Below are 21,939 nucleotides of genomic sequence, written 5' to 3' on the forward strand. Positions count from 1 at the left end.
TTAGCCCATGCTAAATCATTTTAGCATTCACTAAAAATGACTAAATGAAAGGAAGTTTCAGATTAGAAACGACACACAATGAAATCACCCATTTTCATTGTGTTTTGCTTGTCGTTCCAAAACCAATAGCACATACCTATAATATGGGTGGGTGCCAGCGGCTGCAGACAGGAAGCGGTGGCCAGAAACAGACTTTTTTTTTTAATAGAGTAGTGTGGTTGCCATGATAGTCCCACAAAGACATGGGACTAGCCTTCAAAGGCTGCTCTTCTCTCTTCATCAGGTTGGTGCAGAAGGAGCTCATGTTGCATTGACCTGATGAAGGCTACAGAGCTCTCCAATGCTAACCACAAATGTGTTAAGTTTGGTGCCAAGGGATCTTCTGCTGCTTGCCTATTGACCCTTTTTTTGTACAGAAATGGGCAAAAATGAAAAAAAAAGGGGGGGGCAGGGCCAAGCACACTGCATAATTATATTCAGTGGAGTTTATTAGTACTTTGCATATTAAATTCCAGTTAATGTAAGGGTTAGGTTTTAAACCCTGCAATAGCTTGCAGGCCAGGGTGATTTAAGAACATAAGAAAATGCCACACTGGGTCAGACCAAGGGTCCATCAAGCCCAGCATCCTGTTTCCAACAGTGGCCAATCCAGGCCATAAGAACCTGGCAAGTACCCAAAAACTAAGTCTATTCCATGTAACCATTGCTAATGGCAGTGGCTATTCTCTAAGTGAACTTAATAGCAGGTAATGGACTTCTCCTCCAAGAACTTATCCAATCCTTTTTTAAACACAGCTACACTAACTGCACTAACCACTGCACTAACCACATTCTCTGGCATTGAATGAAAACCCCTCCATGGAATTTCCCTTTGAAACTTTGGGGCCAGCTCGGGGATTTCAAAATGAAATCCTTGTGCGTTGTCTGCCATCTTCTCTCTTCCCCCAGCCCAGAGGGGGAGGAGACATTTTCAGCCCTGGGTAACTGTTTAATCACCCGGGTAAAATCGTTTGAAAACTGAACTCATAATTAAGAGGCTTGCCTGGCCTTCTTTCTTTCTATAAATCTCAGTGAAAACAGTTGTCTGCCTTTGATCCCCACACTCCCACTTTGCGAGTTCCCCCATGTTGAATCACTTGTTCTCCATCTGCGTTTTCTGCTATGGGGATCCCTGCGTCGAGGATCCTATTCCCAGCTCTCTGCTCCGTGACTCTGCACCCTCGGCTTTCTGCTATACTGTCACTAAACACCACCAGATCTAATAGTGCGGTTCCTGTTTTTCCAGGGGGTATAGTTCCTCCTCATTCTCTTTGGTGCCAGTATTTTATTGTGTTGTGACAACTCTTTGTTTTTTTTCTTTAAAAGGTATTAAAGCTGGTTGTATTTAGCTGCTTCTGTTTTCCTGCTGTATCACAGGTGCAGTGCCACAAGCAGACCGGCTATTGCTGGTGTGCCACCACAGAGGGCAAACCAGTCAGTGGCACCTCCGTCCTCAACCACACCCCTAACTGCACAGGTACCCCCCCAAGTTTCTCTTTCAGCCTCAGATACATTTTATGCTGTAACTGGTGACGTCTCCACCATCCCTAGCATGTTTTCCTTCCACATTACTAGCACAGCCTCCTACCCCCCCGTTACCGGTACAGAGAGTCGGACATCAGCAGGGCTCGTTTTAAAAGGAGCTCCCAGCTCTTCCATGCCACAAGTCCTCCCGCATTGCCCAAAGTATTACTAGGATTAGGGCATTCTGAGACTTGACGGAGAATGAAGGAGCTTAGAAAGGGAAAGAAGCAGCGAATACAAAACTTATAAATAATTGTGTCCTTTCCTCTCTCTCTCTTATCCTTTTCTTCCACTCTTCTGTCTCTTGTTCCGTCTCTCTCATTTTGTCTCATTCAGGCCCTTACCCTGCGAGACCTTTATGGCCAGACCTAAACTCATCGAGGAGAGGTAAGCTTCTCTAGCTCCAAGCTATGCCAGTAATGAGGGCAGTGACCCAATCAAGTGCCAACTGCACAGGTCACTAATTAGTCAAGTGTCTGGGTTCTGAGTCTACTAACCAGCTAAGCATGCGATTGGCACTTGCACAGGAGAGGAACCATTGGGAGGATTGGAGAGAGCTTCCCAGCAAAACCTACGATTCGGGTCCTCAGGACAGCCGATGTGCTAACTTCCACACACTTATCTATTTATTTATTGAAAAATATTTATATTCCACTTCTATCAATAGTATGTGCTAAGCAGATGAAAGAACATGATTATACGTTAGCAAAACAGTATAAAACAAAGGTACAAACTCTTTACTGCTGCCAGGCCCAGGGGAACTCTCTCTCTCCCCCGCCCCCCCCCAGTGCAACCACAGTCATTGGGCTAAGTCAGAACAGCTCAACACAACATCCTGACTCCAAATGCCCACTAGGAAACATCGACAAGGTGCCAGCTGCTCCTTTCTTTGGTCTGTGCGACGTTATGCTTTCAGTGAATTACTGCCTCGCTTTGTGCCAGGCCGTGGCGAATGCTGGTACCAAGAGCAAGCAGCCCCCTTTCTGTTCCTATTATTCATGGGAACTGACAGGCTGGTGTTTCCCTTGTGAGAATGGGGCTCTGAAGATGGTGCTAGAAGTGGAACCCTAGCCGGTGCATGACTTTTTTTGTTTTGTTTGTTTGACTGTCCCACGCCGTTGGAAGAGTAGATGGCATTAACCTCTGTAATAGCTGTGTTTGCCCTTTTTTCTTCCTTGCAAGCAGAAGAAGTGGTGAGACCTCAGCCAACCCGAGAGAGCCTTCCAGTCATTGCACAGCACAAGGAAGAAGGTAAATCTGGTTCTGCGCTCAGCCGTGGACCTCTCGAAACACCCAGCAACAGCCTGTAAGATTGATACACATACGATCCAAGCATAGGGCCGGAGACCTTTGGCTGTGGGAGGAGCTGGGGTGGATCACCTAACCCTATGTAAGGACCATTGCTAAAGCAGGTGGCTTACATCTACTGGAAAAGGAAGCAGTTCTGCCCAGCACTTTTTCTCAGTGACGGCCACACAACCAAAGACACATGAAAAGTAACTATTTATATTCGCAAAGAATTTGGGGAGAAATTCATTTATTTTTTGTCCTTTTGCATAAACTTTCACTATTGGGACTGATGTCAAATCTTTAGTACGAAAAGACAAAAAGTGGCATATTCTTTGAAACTGATGGTGAATTTTCTGTGAAATCAATGTGCTTCTATGTATGGAGATGCAAAACAGAAAATTATGGCAGTCCATATTGATAGATACCATGGGACTTGCCCGGTTAAGTCTGCAGCTGAATACGCCTGCCCAAATTTACTCTGCTTAACTTCAGGACTGTGCTTTACCTGACCAAATCTGCATCGTAAGTTTATCCAGATAGCGCTCAATATCGGTGCTGTCCAAATAACTTTGGACCATGCCCTCAGAATGTCCCCCCCGCCTTGCCTCTTTATCTGGTTAGGTTTTACCCAGGTAGAATATTATCCAGATGAAATCTTGCAGGTCAGTGGACGGAAAATTGAAATCTTGGTATCGCCGTCCTCATGAAGAACATAGAAGAAAAAGGTCTGCAGTTTTTTTGCGTTGTGTGCTTTGGGAAGCAGAGGAAACGTTTGTGCATTTCTTCATATAAGAATCTCTCACGGAGGACCTTAATCACGCTGGACTTTCCCCTCACCATACTTTAAAAAAAAAAAAAATCTGTATTGTTTTCCAAGGGTTGAGGTACATTCTTGGGTTTGATGTAATAAGACTTGAGTAAAACAGTGCACTTTTTTTTTTTTTTTCTGCACATGCTAAAAAGAATTAATTCCTGATCCAGGAATATGCTAATGTATTGAGTTAAATGCACATAGCCAAAAATGTGCATATAAAAAAAAAAAAAAAAAGAATAGCACCCACAAGTCATGTTTAATGTGCATGAACCTTGGTTTTGGAGCATAAAACTGAAGACATACTAAAGCATAAAGGTAAAAAAGTGCTTATTAGCACCAGTGTCACAGTTGTCTTCAAGGCTGCCACTTACAGTAATGTGACTCTCCACTGCGCAGCACTGGCTGTGCATACAACTATTGCTGTTGCCGCTTGCTTCTCTGGTTCATCTCGGTGCAGAAGAGTAGCTGGCAGCAGAACTGCATGACAACAGGGAAACGGAGAGATGGTTGGCACAAAACTGCAATAAATCTAGGGAAGCATGAGATGACCGCATTGTACAATTGTGACAACTGCACTACTGTAAGTGCTCTCCCCAAAGAGCTTATGTAACGACAATCAATAGCACATACAACAATTTTGCATCTATGATTCAGAAATCCTGAGGCAGAATCCCCTGGCTTAAGTGTCCAGAGGGTGTCTGGATTCGGATACCCCAATGCTTTGTCTGTTTGTTTTTTCAGGTTTGTAATTTAACTCCTGGTCAGAAGTAGAGTAAAGTTAATTCACATTTCTGGGGCTACTGATGCCAGCATTGTCCCAGACCAGGGGTTCCTATCCAGGACCACCACATCAGGAAGACACTGCTGCACAGCAAGTTAACTTTACTCTGCCTCTGACCAGGCATTAGGAAAGCTTGCATTCGGGCTTTAGGGATCTACATGGGAGCCTGCTAATGTGTGGGTACATTTTTGTGTACATAGTAAAGTAGTAAACATAACTATGCTTCCCTAACACACCTATTATATTGGGACCTTTGGGTGTTAGGCTCCTAAATAAGCCCTTTTGAAAATTTACCAGGCTGAGTTCCTAAATTTAGGTTTTTTTGTTTCCTGAGGCTCCTAAATATAGGAGCTTAGAAAGTGGATGGCTACAGGGATGGGGGGGGGGGGGGGGGGGGGGGGAAGGTGCTTAAGCACTGATTTTCAGCATTAGGAACTGAATCTAGGAAAACGAATAGCAGATGGAAATTCAGCTGAAACGAGGGGCCTAAATTTTGGCACTGCCTCTGATATCCTTAAGGAGTGAAGGACAATTGTCAGACTGTGCGTTAGGGGGGAGAGAGTCCGCAGATATTTTTTACCTGCAGATTTTTGCCCCGGTTTTCAAACAGGAAGTGGGCACATGCTTTTGCTCTGAAACTTGCCGTGGGTACAAAGTGCCCACAGATGTTTGCATCTGCGTCTTCTGCAGGTACTTTTTTGTTTTTTCATGGGAAAACAGCAAATGTAGATTTGAAAATGCAATCCACATGTGTGTGTTTTTTCCCTTCCCAACATAATCTCTGGGAATGCTTCTTCCTAATGTGGCTAAAAATCTGAACATTGTGGAACCCCAGGGGTACTGGTAGCTGATTTTACACACACAAAGTTATCTTCCCAGCAACACAATCGCACAAATGACTGGGAACCTTCCCAGTGATACTGACACTCAGACCTCTTCCTGTCTCTTGAAAATTCTGTGCATGGTTCTTTGTGGGTCCAGGGATTTTTTTTTTAATTATTATTTTATTGTGTTTCAGAAGGAACTTCTCTGCCAGTTCTTATACCAATTATCATCCCAGATGCTAAACCAAATCGCACAGTGAAACGGCCACAAGGTAAGCACCCAGCATAGGGGAGAAGGAAGAGGAGAGCACCCAGCTTATGGGAGAGGAGTGAGAACATCAGTTGCAGGGAAAGGTGGGGGGGGGGGGGGAGGGACAAGGACGAGAAACCCACCAGTACAAGACAAGGCGTATGCTGCGTAATCCTTGAGAGAGTCGTGCAAGTGGTATGTCCTTCTTCAGAATATCCCCCTTCATGTGAGCGTGAACGGAGAGATGCCGTGGATGAGGCCCGCCAGCACCAGCATGAGGGCGCCTTTATCCCCGAATGTGAGAGGGACGGGAGCTTCAGGTCCGTGCAATGCCATCAAGCTACCGGTTACTGCTGGTGCGTGCGCAAGGAGACAGGGAAACCAATCCCAGGAACGTCCTCCCGGTCAGTACCTCGCAGACACAAAACACACCGAAGTGGCATGCACAGAAAAAAAAAGACAGGCACGCCCACGAACAGGCCCTGTGCATTCGTAAGCACACTCAGTAAGGCACACGCCCACAGACATGGGCAACCCCAGAAGATACACCACAGACACACGGCATATGCACAGAGACGAAGCCAGAACGTTCATTAACGCAGGGCGTTCTCTATTTTCCATACAGAACCTTTCCTCCACACTGTGAATCTGACTCCACGGCAAAAAGCGCAGAAATGGTTTCTCTGTATCGTGAGCGGGTCCTTCCGGGTGAGCAGATGCACAAGGGGAAGAGAACAGCGCACTCGCCTCCTGCAGAGCCTACAGCGCACATCTGCCATGTTTGATGGGTCTTTTCTCTTACATAGGCTGTCCGGGGGCTAAGAAGACAGACTTTCTGTCCAGTGTGGTGAAAGCACTAGTTTCGGATATGATGCAGTCCAGGATGTTGCCCCTCAGTTACAGGAGGTGAGTGTGTCAGTATTATCCAGGGGGGGGGGGGGGGCAGCGGCAGGGAGCAGAGTTCCTATAAATATACTGTATAGGCAGAATTGCCACTGCACACTCTTTTAGTCAAAAACACATCTATCATTCACCATGCACGCCCATCTTCAACAATCTGACCTGCCACTGATTCTCCTTTCTTTGCCTCAGGCCTGTATTCAATAACCAATAATGAAGTCTCGAACTTCCTGTTAATCAGGAACTTCCTAAGACGAAAAAAAAGAACATTCAACCATTTTTCCTCCTAAAATATTCCCTCACTCACCGCACTTTCTTGGGAAGGAGAGTGCCCTCCCCTTGGCCTCATAAATCTCCTTTTTTTCCCCCAAGCTTTTACAGTCTAACACGTACGGTAAAATAAATCCAAATCTTTTCCTTGTTCTTTGGAAATGTGAGCTTGGGTCGTGCTTGTTCAGGAGCCACCTTGGGTCTGGGCTGGTTTTGTCATGGCGTACCTTGCATGGCCTAAGGAAAGCTTGGGTGCCGCCTGCCCTCGTTCGTAGAGCAAGAGAACCAACAAAACCCAAACGAGAAGGACCCCTAGCAGGCAGGGGCGTGCAGTGGGGTGGCCAAGGCTGAAGCAGTAGTTCAGCGCCCCTAAGGGACACCTGGTGGACTGACATAAGAGCCGTAGGAAGCTGCTTTGGAGCTGAGGGCCTGTCGGCCACCCTAAGATGAAAAACACAGAATGCCAAATGAAGTAGAGGTGCCAGTCCAATGTTTTCTCTCCTTTCAAAGACTACTTGATGAGAGTCCAGGACCCACACTGGAGGAGCGGGTGGTGCGTTGGCACTTTGTGCGCCTGGATAAAGATTTCAGCAGTACGCTCAATGAGTGGGAGATCCGGCCCTTCAAGGTTTACGTGAAGAAGAACACGCGGCCCAAGCGCTGTGTCCGGAAGTTCATGGAGTACTGCGACGTGACGAATGACAAACTCATCTCGCTGCACGAGCTGAAGGGGTGCTTGGGGCTCAGCTAACACGGCTCTGTAAGTCAGTACCTTTGCAGGTAAATGCATGTACAACCCCCCCCCCCCTCCCTCCCTCCCTTGTAGGCAGATGCATTCACAAAGGGGCCCCCATTTCTTTGCTTCTTTGAAATAAGTGCGCCCGCCCTCTTTCTTCTGCCTGGTTTCCTTCTGAATCTTCAGCAAGTTCCATATTTTGGGCGGGCTTGCTTGGTGCCCGACCCGCCTTTAGTGTCCAGCCCGGGGAAACTGTGTTCCTTCCAGGCTGTAGAACCTTTTTATTGTCTTAAGATGAAGTTTTGGAGACTACTTACTTGGATGTCATTTCCTCAGAGCTCCTCCACATCACTTTCAGATAATGCTTGTAGTATGGGCATGGGTTAATTTCATTTTGTTGGTGATCAAAGCCCCCCCCCCCCCCCCCCAATGATATCTTATCCCATCTGTGGTCAAAAAGCAGGAAAGGGCAATCCCCAATCACTCCTGCCCTGCTGGAGGCGTAATCCAAAAATAGCCTTGACTGACCATTGGCCAGAACCATTTTGGATTACGGCACCAGCAGGGCAGGAATGACTGAGGATCACTTCATCCCCCTTTTTGACTACAGATAGGGTAAGATACACAGGGAGGAGAGGAATGGGACACTTTTTTGTTAGTGTTGTGCCTAGTGCAGAGACGGCCTGTTTCGTAGGTAGACAACTGAAAGCTGCTAGTGAACAGATGCCTTGTATTACCCCGCAAGCAACACAGAAGGTTAAAGTCACAACAGAGACAGAACATAGAAAAACTGTAAAATATAACAATTAGCCAGAAGGTGGCATCAACCTGTAAGTGAACATTAGTAACCTTTTTTTTCTTTGTTCAGCATATGCACAACTTTCTATTGTAAAATGTCCTACAGTCTGTTAGAAAGCTCTGAAGGTAGCCTACTGCGAGCGTAGTCGTGCATGAAGCTGCGGCTGATCTCTCCTGGCTGACATGTATGCCTGCTTGCATATATTACTCCTTTTTGTTGTTTTGTTTGCAAGCCTGAAATAATCTGCCAATGCACACAGGATGGCTTGTATATCCTTTCTGTTCCTCTGTAAGGCTCAAATTGTGTTTATAAACATAGGGATCCATATGTAGCCATTATCCAGCTGAGCTGGTATTTCCAGCTAACTTTAGGGCAAGTCTTCAGTGTGACTAAGGTATCCGGCTAACCCAGCTCCTCCCAGTTAGGCCTCTGCTCCGCCTACCATGTAGCCAGATCAGTAGTTTATCTGGCTAAGTGGCAGAGGCTGCTGATCCCAAGCAGATATTCAGCCGCTGCCACTTCTCTGGATAAGTCAAAACGTATTCAGCTAAGCGGCATTGAATATGGACCTCGGGGCAGTAGCATTCAGTACCTATCACCCTGCCCCGTGTAGCTGCCTGTACTTCAGCTGGCTTCTCATTTCAGCCTGTGCTTAGAGAGTAGCCTTCAAATCCTGCCCTGAGATTTTCCCAGTTGTTACTTAAGTCACCACTGACCTTGATGCCTTCAGAGAGAGGGAAGGTGTTAGCTGCTGCCGTCACACAGAAACACTCCTTGTGCTTCAGCATCCTCAGGATGGCGCAGGCAGTCCTAAGACGATCAAAGCCATTGCAAACCATGCCTTCTGCACACAGTTCCTGAGCCCGCTGCACTCTGGAAACTCTCTGCCTCAGATATAGGGAAGCAATGGAGGTTTAGATACTCCGGAGCCCATGTTTCATATGTAGTAATAAAGACAACTGAAAGCTGCTAGTGAACAAGTGTCATGTGGTATTACCCAGCAAGTAACTTTTCCATAATTCATAAAAATGTATACTAGAATGGTTTATAGTTAAAACAAGACGACATTGAATGCTGTTATAATTCTGCTAAAATAAGAATAAAATAATGCAGAAAATATGAATTTGATGAACATTAAATAATAAAAGAAAATGGTACATAAAAGTGCTAAACTTAACACGGAATAATAGCAAATGCTCTAAAGCAAAATAATCGGAAACAGGCTAGGTAGGAAGCCAAACTATGATTTATAAAAACACAAAGTTAAAATAACAGAGACTGGATGTTGGGGAAAAAAGGTAAAATACAACAATCAGTCACAAGGTGGCAGTCTATAAATTGAATTTAACATAAAAGTGAATTCAATATGTGCAACACAGAAAAAGTAATGAAAAGTGATCAAGCTAAATTAACATCTGTATCATAACTTTTAAAACTAAATGGAAAATGAACAAAATGCTTAAAGAAAGCAATCTCTAGCTTATATTGGTCCACTGAAAGGTATTGCAGCCTGGGAAGACTCTGACATTTTTGTTAAACTCTGAATCTAAACAGAAACTATAGGAACAGACGGAAAACATTTAGGACATCCTAGTGGCCAGATTTAGGACCCATTATTTCAGGGTTTTGAAAGGAGGCTGGGTACATGTAGTCTGGCCAAGGACTGACACTGCAGTGACTGGACCACAATAACGTGAGAGAGGATATAAAATAAGGGGGAGAAAAAATCCCCAGTGTAGTCGCAAATGGAGGCTCACGGCACCAGCTCCCAGGCCTGGTTTGGGCTGAGCTGCAAACAGGAGGAAACTGCCAGCTCAAAAAAATACCCCCCACTCTATTTCACTATGGTTAAGAGCACGTAGAAACCAGGCACAAAGAAGCATCCTCGTGGAGAGCAAAAGCAGGCCTACGAGAGAGGTCTCGCGCAGCTGCATGGAGTGAGACTCCCATTTCTCAAAGCCAGGACGAGGAGTCCAGCTGCAGGAGCTCTTTCATGGTTTACCCGCCCATGCCCACGCATACGCCGTCTGCGGCCTTGGATGAAGCATCCACTAACCCCAAGGCATCACCGATGACTTGAATTCCGCTCTAAACACTCTGGCAGTCATAGGCATGCATGCCCGCACGCTTAGGGGATGGAAATCTAACGAGCAGGACCAAGTGATCCTGTTGGCTTGGAGTTAGCTGGAGTTACTCTCTGGGTGACACCGTTGCACTGACCCTTTCTGCTCTTTGGTTTTTAACATCTTCTCTTTGCATTGTCTCTTCTTCTCGGTCTCTCCTCTTGGGGTGCTGCACTCTTCTTCAGCTTTTTCTTCCTGTCGGTCTCTCCAGCATGGCCCACCAGGGGTCATTTTTCAAAATGGATTGGGGGGGGGGGGGGGGCCTGTCCTTGGGAGATGGACACCTATACTGGCGCCTTCAAAAACTGATTGGGAATGCAGGCCCCTAAGAAGTGGGGAAGGCCAGGGGGGCCATGGTCAAGTTGGAGGATGTAAGTTAGGAGCTTAAATTGAGGGGGGGGGGGGGGTTCCTAAAGTTAGGAGAATTTTCAGCCCAAAAGCCTAGCTGCCTAAGTTTGACTGAAATCTTTCCTAACTTTTGGCACCTGAGATGCCTTAGGCAGGCACTTGGTTTCTTTTGAATATCGGCCTCTGGTCTCAAGGTGAAAGTAAGTGACTCTGTTCTGCATTAGTCAACTCCATTGTGGAAGCTGAAACCTGCAAAACAAGCGAGGAAAGCCCAGTCCTGCCTCGGCTAACGCGCTGGGATCGCTCCAGTCTCCTCTTTGCCATCGGGGCTTGTTCTGTTCTGTGATTTTTCTCAGCTTCTTGACATTACCTGGGAACAGATCGGTTCCAGTTTTGCAGGGGTAATTTTCAAACCCTTCTTTTTGCGCCTGAAACCTAGTTTTATGCTCATAAATGACTTATTCTAAAACTGACCCAGACTCTGTGCACGTAAATTTTACAGATGTAACCCGGTTTCACACGCACTTTATTTGCACTGGGGAGGGGCAGAGGGGGCAGAGGGGAGATGGGACAGTTGTATGCATGGACATGTACCCACATTAAGTTATGCCCTCCAAAGAGGGTGAATGCATGTATGGACTCAGCCAATTTCTCAACTATTCTCAAAGCTAACTTACACAGCTTACGTTCACTCTGAAAATGTGCAGTGTACCTGCAGACTTAACCGTCCACCTCCATGATTGCAATATACTGAAGACAAGGAAGAAAACTGTTTGTGCTTATATACAAACAGGTGCGTTTTCAAAAGGAGTTACATGCATCAATGTAACTACTGTTTGTAGCAATTTTTGAAAGCCATTTCTGTGTCTAAAGTGCACTCACACATGTAAATCCTATGGACAATTCAACTATTGTAGCAATTTTCAAAAGCCCACTTACTTGAATAAGTGCATTTATTTGAGTAAAACCTAGTTTTGCATGTAAATGTTTTTAAAATTAGGCACAAAGTGTGGAAGCTTAGACTGGAATGTCGGTTTTGTTTTTTTAATTCCAATTTACAGGGGATTCTAGTGGGTGTGAATTGCATTGAATTACCAGGGAACCAAAATATAAAAGTTGAGTTAAACCATTATTGTTTCTTATGGAGAAAACAAATCCACTTGAGAAATTTGAATTGGAAAAAGAGCGAGATCTTTACATTTAGGCCGAAGTTTCACGCACTGTGCTCTGCTTGCAGGTATTCGGAGGTGTGCTGTGCATTCTCCCCTGCGGAAGGAGAGGTCCTGCTCCCGCTCGTGCATCCATGCTGCCTCACCCGCTGGGAAGAAGTCCTGCTCCAGCTCTTGTGTCCCTATTGTCTCACCTGGAGGGGGGGGGGGGGGGTTAAAAAGATCCTGCTGTAGTTCTTGCAACCTTGTTTGTTCATCCTTCTGCTCCTTCACCAGGTGGGGAGAGGTCCTCTTGTATACCTGCTTTCTCGCTTGGGGGTAGAAGGGAGAAGTCCTGATGAAGCTGATGCATCCCCACTCTTTCACTCCCCTCCCCCCTGCAAGAGAGAGAGAGAGAGAGAGAGATCCTGTTCTTGTATCCCTGCTCCCTCATTTTTTTGAGGGGGGATAGGAGAGGTCCTGCTCCAGCTCTTGCATCCCTGCTTCCTGGGGTATAGAAGGCAGAGGTTCTGCTGGGGTTGTTATCTCTGCTCCCTCACCCATAGGTAGGAGGGGAAGAGGTCCTGCTCCCTCACCCATGAGCATAGGGAGGGAGAGAGAGAGAGAGGTCCTGCATGACAAATCTTCCTTCTAATCCAGGGAGAAGTCCTGCTCCCACGTTTCCATTCCTGCTTTCTGAGCTGCGGGACAGGTCCTGCTCCATTGCTTCTTTCTCATCCCAAGAGTTATCTGCTCCAGTTTTTCCTTCCTTGCCTTTTGATTGCACTATGAACTGCAGAATGTGTCGTAACGATGTCGGGGGTTGATCAGGCCCTTGCAGTGCTAGACCTGTTGGTCCAGCACAGGCTACTGAGATAGTAAATGACTGTTAGCGATCACTGCAGCTCAGTCCTGAATTTCTTATCATGTAGATGACAAGACATAGGAGGAGTTGTTTTTCTCTATTTATACTGGTATATAGAGCTTTTTATATATATATATATATAAAAAAAAAAAATTCCCACAATATTTCTTTTCATTATAATGTATTCATAAAATATAACCTTTATTACTGATAAATTATGGAATTATAGCACTGTATATGTTTCCTTATAGAGGATGTCATAAAATACAAAGCAGTTTGCATGAATTTTGAATCCAGCATGCGTGTTGTGCTGGGTAGGACCAGATGCAGGCAAAAAAACAACAAAGGCCGCTGCCTACAGCGCCAAATATGCCGACCAAAGAGGAGCCTACCTCTGCCTGTTATAGGGCAATGTAGCGGCCCAGCTTGAAAGGGGCACAGCCATGGCCCTCTTCCTATGGGTGACAGAATCTCAAAACCAGCCCTTGTCTGGATGGTGAAGGAAGTGTGGGTCTGGTCTCTGCCTCCACCAATGCAGCAGAGATTTGAATGGATCCTGAATTTCTCCTGTCTCCAGTGAATTAGGTTGGGGTTGTTTTTTTTTAAGTGTTGGAATCAAAACTGTCCAAAAGACATCAGGACATACAAAGAACATGGGCGCGAAGAGAGGAGTGAGATGAGGGTGCATGCTTTCCCCACTGTAGAAATTCAGTTTGCAAACCGGATCAATCTCGGCCGCTTTGAAAGAATGTGAAGCAATGGCATAAAGCTGATGAGTAATCGATGTCTTAGCGATACAGAGCTATCTAGGAAAGACCTACTAGAGAGAAAAAAATGTAGCTTGTAGGGGCAACTTTCAAAGTCTGCATTTTGGGACAAATTGCATGGCTACTCTTTATTCACAAACTTTGCCCCAATTTTCAATGCAAAAGTACATGTGGTTGTTGGCTTTAAAACTTGTCATAGGTGTGACAGTAATTTACAATTATTAATCACTTTATCTTAATAGCCAGAGGTGGACCCTTGGGCCAAGGTGGGATTGACAGTACCCGCAGGGCAAGCCCTACGGGTCCCCACCGTCGGTAGGCGGAGCTGGCTGATTGACGGAGGGTGGCTGGAGCTTTGTCAATACCAGCCCTCGTTCCCCGCAGGTTGAGCCCTTGGGTACCGGGGCTGGCTGGTCTTAGGTGGGCCTCCGTCGGAGGTCTTCTCGGAAGCGATGAGCGAATCAGCCAGGGGCCAGCAGCGGTGACTGAGATCAGAGAACAAGTCCAGGCAAGGCTGAGTTCAGGAGAACCGGGCGCCAATGGGAACTTGGAGCAGACAGGGGGCACCAAAGTAAGAACAGGCCGGAGCCTGAAAGGCCAAGTCCAGAGTAGATTCAACAGAGCTGTGGTAGAACAGGCTAGGATCAGAGCAGGCGGCAGGCAAGGAGGAGTGGCGAATGGACACGGGTCAAAACCAGAGTCAAGCAGGAACGTAGTCCGACGAAGCAGGGGTCAAGCCAGGTATCAGTCAGTAGCATAGACAAACAGGGTAGACATGGAACTCAGGAGCAGGTACCAGGAGCAAGGCAGGGTCAGGAATCAGGAACACAGTCGAAGCAGGAACAAACCGGGAACCAAGAACATAGTGGAACGGAGGAACAGCAACTAAACACACGACAAGCGTGGAGACCTGTTGCCAAGGCAAGGAAGCACTGGCTGGGCCCGGCCTTATATACTGGGACCCAGTGACATCATCATCTGGGGCCGCGGGCTGGGAGCGCACGGGCGCACCTAGGAAGAGGCGTGGTGCGAGATGGTGGCGTCTCCCCGCGGAGCAGGAACATCCACGGAGGAGCTGGGAGCAACGGGAGCCGCCCAAGCATGGAGGCAGCTGCCCACAGCCGCAAGAGAGGTGGAACCAGGCGCTGGAGCAGGCAAACGGGGGTAAGTGGGCCCGACCATGGGCCTGCCACAGCCGGCACACGCAACAGCATCTAAACCTAAAAAAACAGAACATTTTAAAATGCATACTTTCCTTCCTCATCACAATTGTCCTCCCCCCCCCCCCCCCCCTCCCCAAACATCAATCAAATTTAATATATCCAGGGAACTAAATCTCAATCTCAACCAGCATGCCGCATCCACTCCCTAGCCCACCTAATGCAATCAGTCATCAAATCCCTGTCTCCAATAACCTTCCATTTACTCCTCTCCTGCTTTCACACATTTGCACCTATGTTTTTTTCTGGGGCTTCTTTTTTTCCTTGAAAATAATTTGCGTAGAGTTCAAAATGCAGTCTACATGAGTTATTTTCCCTCCCATGACCAAAATACACCCCAATAATTCCCCCATTTACTGCAGCTAAAAGTACAAAGTGTATATAATTTTATCCATGTTTGTGGTTGCAGTCAGCCACAGATTCACCCAACAGGGTTGATCCAGTCCTGCGTGTAGGGACTTGTAATCTTGCTCTTCTTAAGGATGGCAGAAGAGAAATCAGAACTAGAAGTCCCTGCCTGCAATAGAGTAAAACCAGACGTGGATCATCCCCTGTTAAGTGAATCTGAAGCCCAGCTGCCAACCCTAGCCACACTGCAGGAGGGGCAGTATTCAGACAGCTGCATTAGAGGGGTGAAGCCCTTTGGACGCATGTAAAAGGATCTCAAAGTTGCCCTCTATGTAGCCTGTAAAGTATGTGGAATGAGCTGGTACACCAAGAAGCTGCAAATTTATAATCCGCAAAAAGAATTCCAATGCTAAAGCAATGCTGGATGAAGGAAGGGAACTGGAATGAATCAAACACATATTTAAAGATTCATTTACACTTTACCACCAAACTGTGAATCTGGGAGTGCTAAACAGACATCCTAGTGAACTTAATTTTTATTTACCTTCCCCTGGTGGTTAAGGTATAAACTTGCCTCTTGATCATTTACTATTTCACTGGGAATCCCTACCATTGAAAACTTTTAAAAGAATTTTGCAGTTACAGGAAATCACTTCTGGGAACTGGTGGCTGAGGTCAGTATTAGATCTATGTCTACATAAGAGCATAAGATTTACCATACTGGGTCAGACCAAGGGTCCATCAAGCCCAGTATCCTGTGTCCAACAGTGGCCAACCAAGTTGCAAGTACCCAAACATTAAATGAATAGATTCCAAGCTACTAATCCTTATTGATTAATAGCAGTTTATGGACTTCTGCTCTAGATGCTTATCCAAACCTTTTTTAAACCCAGCTACACTAACAGCCGTAACCACATTCTCTGGCAATGAATACCAGAGCTTAATTGTGCATTGAGTGAAAAAGAATTTTCTCCAATTTGTTTTAAATGAGCTACTTGCTAACTTCATAGAGTGCCCCCTAGTCCTTGTATTATTCAAAAGAGTAAATAACCTATTCACATTTACCGTTCAAGTCCTTTCATGATTTTGTAGACCTCTATCATATCTCCCCTCAGCCATCTCTTCTCCAAGCTGAGCGGCCCTACCCTCTTTAGCCTTTTCTCATAGGGGAGTTGTTCCATCCTCTTTATCATTTTGGTTGCCCTTCTCTGTACTTTCGCAAATGCAACAATATCTTTTTTTGAGATGCGGCGACCAGAACTGCACATGGTATTCCAGGTGCAGTCTCACCATGGAGCGATACAGAGGCATTATGATGTCCACCATTTTATTCACTATTCCCTTCCTAATAATTCCGAACGTTCTGTTTGCTTTTTTGATTGCCACAACACACTGAGCTGACTATTTCAATGTATTATCCACTATGATCAGCTAGATCTCTTTCCTGGGTGGTAACTCCTATTGTGGAACCTAACATCGTGTAACCACAGCAAGGGTTATTTTTCCTTATATGCATCACCTTGCACTTGTCCACATTAAATTTGATCAGTCATTTGGATGCCCAATTTTCCAGCCTCACAAGGTCCTCCTGCAAATTCACAATCCACTTAAGATTTAACTACTCTGCATAATTTTGTGTCTTCTGCAAATTTAAGCACCTCATTCGTTGTGCCCCTTTCCAGATCATTTATAAATATATTAAAAAGCACTGGTATAGTACAGATCCCGAGGCAGTCTACTGTTACCTTTTTCTACTGTGAAAGACCATTTAATCCTACTGTTTCCTGTCTTTTAACCAGTTTGCAATTCACAAAAGGATATCTCCTCCTATCCCATCTTTTTAGTTTTCTTAGAAGCCTCTCATGAGGGACTTTGTTGAATGCCTTCTGAAAATCCAAATACACCAGATCTACCAGTTCACCTTTGTCCACATGTTTATTCACCCCTTCAAAAAAAGTAGGAGATTTGTGAGACAAGACTTCCCTTGGGCAAACCATCCATTAAACCATGTATATCTAAATGTTCTGTAATTTTATTCTTTATAACAGTTTCCACAATTTTTTGCGGCACCTAAGTGAGGTTCACCAGGCTATAGTTTCCTGGATCTCCCCTAGAGCCCTTTTTAAATATCAGGGTTACATTGGAGGGTGGCCAATCTTCAGCTACAATGGACGATTTTAAGATAGGTTATGAATTTTTACTAATAGGTCTGAAACTTCATTTGAGTTCTTTCAGATCCCTTGGGTATATACCATCTGGTCCAGGCAATTTACTACTCTTCAGTTCGTCAATCTGGCCTACTACATCTTCCAGGTTCACCATGATTTGGTTCAGTTCATCTGATTCATCACCCTTGAAAACCATCTCCAGAATGGATAACTCCTCAACATCATCTTCCATAAACACCAAAGGAAAGAATTTGTTCAGTCTTTTCACAATGGCTTTAACCCTTCGAACATCTAACAGTCCAACCGACTCCCTCGCAGACTTTCTACTTCAGATATATTTTTAAAAGTTTTTATTATGAGTTTTTGCCTCTATGACCAACCTTTTTTTCAAATTCTCTTACTCTGTCTTATCAGTGTCTTACACTTAATTTGCGAATGCTTATGCTTTATCCTATTTTCCTCTGATGGCTCCTTCTTCCAATTTTTGAATGAGGATCTTTTAGCTAAAATAGCCTCTTTCACCTCACTTTTTAAGTATGCCTGCAATCATTTGGCCTTCCTTCCACTTTTCTTAATGGGTGGAATACATCTGGACTGAACAATGTCCAGGAGTTGGGCCACTTTCAACAGAAAGGAGGCTGTGGAATGAGGGGTCATGGGATGAGGGTGAAAGCTGCTGAACTCGAGTTAATCTAAGGAAATATTTCTTTATAAAAAAGCTAGTGGAGAAAGAGTGTGTAGAGCAGGTGGCAGGGTAGAGAAAGTGAGAAATACTGAGTGGGTGTGGATGGAGAGGAAGGTGCTGAGCAGTTGACAGGGGGGAAGAGAGGGTGCTGCACAGACGAGGTTGGGGTGAAGAGAGAGGATGCTTTCACTGCAGAAAGAGGGCACACAGTTTGGAGTGATAGTATGCTAGGCATGGAGGGGAGAGAAGAAAATATAATGAGCAGAAGAAGAGAGAAGAAATCCTAGACAGAGAGAGAGGGAGGATACTGGGCATTATGGACAGGGAGCAAAGAGGTGGATGCTGTTCAGAGAGTGAAGGCAGAAATCAAAGGGAGTGCCTTGCCAGAGCCTTTGCCATCAAGGATGAGAGCACTGTGCTAGAGCTGCTACCTGTAGGGGGGCAGGGGGGGGGGTGCAAGAAGAGACACAAAAACCAAAGGTTCAACTAGGGTGCAAAATTCCCTAGTATCGGGCATGTCTGAGAAGATAGTCAAGTAGCTCCAGTGTGGATCAGCCCAGTGCTAAAAGTGTGGAGAAATATTTGCAGAATGCAGGAATCCAAAGCTACCACTAGAGGGAGATAAAAAGCAGTTGAGCCTTCAATTAGAAACCAAAAATTACAGGTCAGTTTAGCTTTGAGAATCATGTTTTAATTATATAATAATGACTGACAAGACAAGGCATTAAGAACAGAAAATGCCTGACTGAAGACAATTTATTACTATTAGAAACCTTTCTGAGGAGGTGGTCTTTTTTTAACATTAAAAATACTTTTTAAAAGTTTAAAAAACTTTTTTCTATTGATAAAACTGTTTCAGAGCAGTCAAGATGAGGGCCAGGGAAGCAGTCAGAATGCAGGATTCCCACACTTTTTTTTTCTTTTTAAGTCACTGCCATGAGCTTTCCTACAATATCAGCTTCCAAATTGTTAAGATTGATTCTCAATTAATCTTCAAATAAAACAATCATATCAATTTCTGACCTTTCTCCCTAAAACGGCTTTATAAACTGTGGTAAAATCATGGGTTAGTTCCTACGTTATTCACTACGTGACACTAATTGAGTCTGACTTTCAAACTGGGTGCAGAAGTGCAAATTCCATGGGCGCTTAACTTTTTACCTATGGACGTTGCACAAATTTTCAAAAATTGTCCTTAGGCAAATTTCACAGTAAAAGTGCATACATATATTTGCATCTGCTTTTTGGGTGTGTACTTTAGCTAGGTAAGGGGTCTATTTTAAGATCCGCACGCATCCATGTGCTTGCAGTTCCCGGCGTCTGCTCATGGACGTACTGATTTTATAATGTGTGCTGGCGTGCGCATGTTATAAAATCCGATGGTCGCTGGATTTTAAAATGTGTGTGGGCGGCCCGCGACTTGCGTAGGGAGGGAATTTTCAAATTACACATGGCAACGCGATCAGCCTTTTTTCCAGTTCCCTAACCCCCTACATAACCTTCCTCCCTTTTCCCTTCTCCACCCTGACCCCTAACCCCTACCTACCTACCCTCATTTTTTTTTTGTTCTGTAGCTTACCTGCTCTGATGAGCAGAAGTTATGTGCAGCGGCCTGCACTTACCGGGACAGCGTCTAATGCCTCCCCGGCCCGCCCCTTTAGAGAGGCCCAGCACTTCAGCGTGTAATGGGGGTTACGCACGTAGCCGGGTACTTCCAAAAATGTGCGCAAGGCCCGGCCATGTGCATAACCCCTGTTATTTATGCACGTGGCCTTTTTAAAAATCGGGCCGTAAGAGTATAAGTGCTCCGTTTTGAAAATCCAAAAACATGGGTGTACTTGCCAACTCCACTCCAACTTCGGCCTCTGGGAAAGCCTTTACATAGTGGGCATATAATTATGTGCATAATATTGCTCCATTTTTAATTTGATCCGCATCGAGGGTGGGCAACTTTTAAAGACTATTTCTGCTCCATGGAAATGGCTTTTGAAAACTTGAGTACCACAGTTTAGTGAATACTGTGGTGGGGTGGTTCCTGTGGACATTACCAGCCACAGGAATGTGTTCTGCTCCCTACCTTCCTCCTCATTAATGCTTAAAGCAGCATCGAGTCTCGAATTCCAGACTCTCTCGCCAAAAATGAAACATGCCCCATCCAAATCTGTCTCCTGAAAAACAACTCCCTGTGACTCCCTCCCACGCAACATGTGTCTATTGTTAAATCTTGCCCTCCTGGCTCATAATCCTGCCCAACCACACCCAATATGCAAAACATGACAATACCTTGGGCCCCTACCCCGTTACCAGCAGGAGTCCATGGGTCTGTTACAGGACAGTAATGGTCTCCTGTCACCAGAGAGGAGAGGTTTTTATATTTTACATTGGGGGGGGGGGGGGCGGGATTATGAGCTGGGGCACAATTTAACTGTGAAAGCATGGTGGTGGGGGGGTATATTGGAGAGAAGGGACCTGGAAGAGATGATCTTTTGAGAGGGGGACTTGGGCTAGGGTTTGAATTTAGAGCCTCCTGACCCTTTTAGCAGTAATGGGAGGGTGGGAGCATCAGCAGGGGTGTTAACTTTCTGATGCTTTCAGGGCTACTTACTTACAGATGTTGAGCCTCATTAAACCATTGGAATATTAATTAGCTGCTTTGTCTGTATTGGCATACAATGCAGCTCATTAATTTTTGGTATAAGTTGCACCTAATTTTTCCTACAAGACTGATAATGTGGATATGCACGTTACCAATATTGCATGACACTGAATTTTTAATACACACTGGGGTAGATTTTTAAAAAAAGCGCGTTCGCATACTTTTGTTGGCGCACCTTAATATAAGGTTTAGGGGTGACTGGCACGGAGTGGCAGCTCCTATCACTTTCTGATGTCATCACTATGTTAGCTGGAATGTTATTTTAAAATACCATCTTGGAAGCTCAGCCCAGAATTATTCCATGCATTAGAAAAGGTGGAAGGAATACTAATGTGAATCGTTTTTGAACGATTAAAATTATCGTCCAATAATTTTAAAATCGTTCTAAACCGTTAGAGTACACGATACAATACAAATGCCCACGATTTATCGTCAGGAGCATTTATATTGTATCGTTAAATAGGGCACGGGAATTATTTGGGGGAGGGTGGGAAAACCGGCACACCAACACAACCTCTAAACCCACCCCGACCTTTTAAAACAAATTCCTTACACTCCCCCACCCTCCCGAACCCCCCCAAAAATGTTAAATTACCTGGTGGTCCAGTGGGGGGGGTGTCCCCGGCGTGATCTCCCGCTCTCGGGCCATTGGCGCCATTTTAGCTACCACTGATAAAAAGGCGCCGATGGCTCGAAAAAAAACCCCACCCCGACCCTTTTCAAATTACCCCTTTGCTTCTCCCACCCTCCCGACCCCCCCCCAAAAACCTTTTAGATGTACCTGGTGGTCTAGCGGGGGGTCCAGGAGCCATCCCTTCAATCGTGCCGGTGCCGGTGCTGGAGGTTTCAAAATGGCGCCGATCGCCTTTGCCCTTACCTTGTCACAGGGAGCGACGGTCGCTCTCTGTGACAAGGTAAGGGCAAAGGCGATCGGCGCCATATTGGCAGTCTATCGCCTTTGCCCTTACCTTGTCACAGGGAGCGACTGTCTCTCCCTGTGACAAGGTAAGGGCAAAGGCGATCGGCGCCATTTTGAAACCTCCAGCACCGGCACCGGCACGATTGAAGGGATGGCTCCTGGACCCCCCGCTAGACCACCAGGTACATCTAAAAGGTTTTTTGGGGGGTCGGGAGGGTGGGAGAAGCAAAGGGGTAATTTGAAAAGGGTCGGGGTGGAGGGTTTTTTTCGGGCCATCGGCGCCTTTTTATCAGTGGTAGCCAAAATGGCGCCGATGGCCCGAGAGCGGGAGATCGCGCTGGGGACCCCCCCCCCCCCCCACTGAACCACCAGGTAATTTAACATTTTTTTTGGGGGGGGGGGTCGATGGAGTTTTGTTTATCTGCTCAGGCCTCACTAAAAATTTAACAATGTGAATTGGAATCG

General features: G+C 45.6%; 1 protein-coding gene and 1 long non-coding RNA gene across 10 annotated transcripts in view; one reads left to right on the forward strand and one right to left on the reverse strand.

Annotated features, from left to right (window-relative positions):
* The window catches only part of LOC115073131 (SPARC-related modular calcium-binding protein 1-like), a 55,108-nt gene extending 42,365 nt beyond the window's left edge, over positions 1-12,743 (forward strand). For 7 of the 9 annotated variants that reach the window (XM_029571323.1, XM_029571327.1, XM_029571324.1 and 4 more), the window contains 9 exons: positions 1,417-1,516; positions 1,900-1,950; positions 2,746-2,814; positions 5,467-5,544; positions 5,734-5,926; positions 6,148-6,230; positions 6,329-6,428; positions 7,203-7,472; positions 11,936-12,743. In XM_029571323.1, the coding sequence (XP_029427183.1) occupies positions 1,417-1,516; positions 1,900-1,950; positions 2,746-2,814; positions 5,467-5,544; positions 5,734-5,926; positions 6,148-6,230; positions 6,329-6,428; positions 7,203-7,443 (915 nt within the window). In that variant the 3' untranslated portion in view covers positions 7,444-7,472; positions 11,936-12,743. The remainder of the gene's footprint in view (positions 1-1,416; positions 1,517-1,899; positions 1,951-2,745; positions 2,815-5,466; positions 5,545-5,733; positions 5,927-6,147; positions 6,231-6,328; positions 6,429-7,202; positions 7,473-11,935) is intronic. The other 2 variants (XM_029571320.1, XM_029571321.1) reach the window with 2 other exon arrangements.
* Positions 11,045-21,939, reverse strand: part of LOC115073136 — a 32,325-nt gene continuing 21,430 nt past the window's right edge. The window contains exon 2 of the long non-coding RNA XR_003851937.1: positions 11,045-14,698. This is a non-coding gene — a long non-coding RNA (uncharacterized LOC115073136). The remainder of the gene's footprint in view (positions 14,699-21,939) is intronic.

The sequence above is a fragment of the Rhinatrema bivittatum genome, chromosome 11, assembly GCF_901001135.1.
Source record: "Rhinatrema bivittatum chromosome 11, aRhiBiv1.1, whole genome shotgun sequence".
NCBI lineage: Eukaryota > Metazoa > Chordata > Amphibia > Gymnophiona > Rhinatrematidae > Rhinatrema > Rhinatrema bivittatum.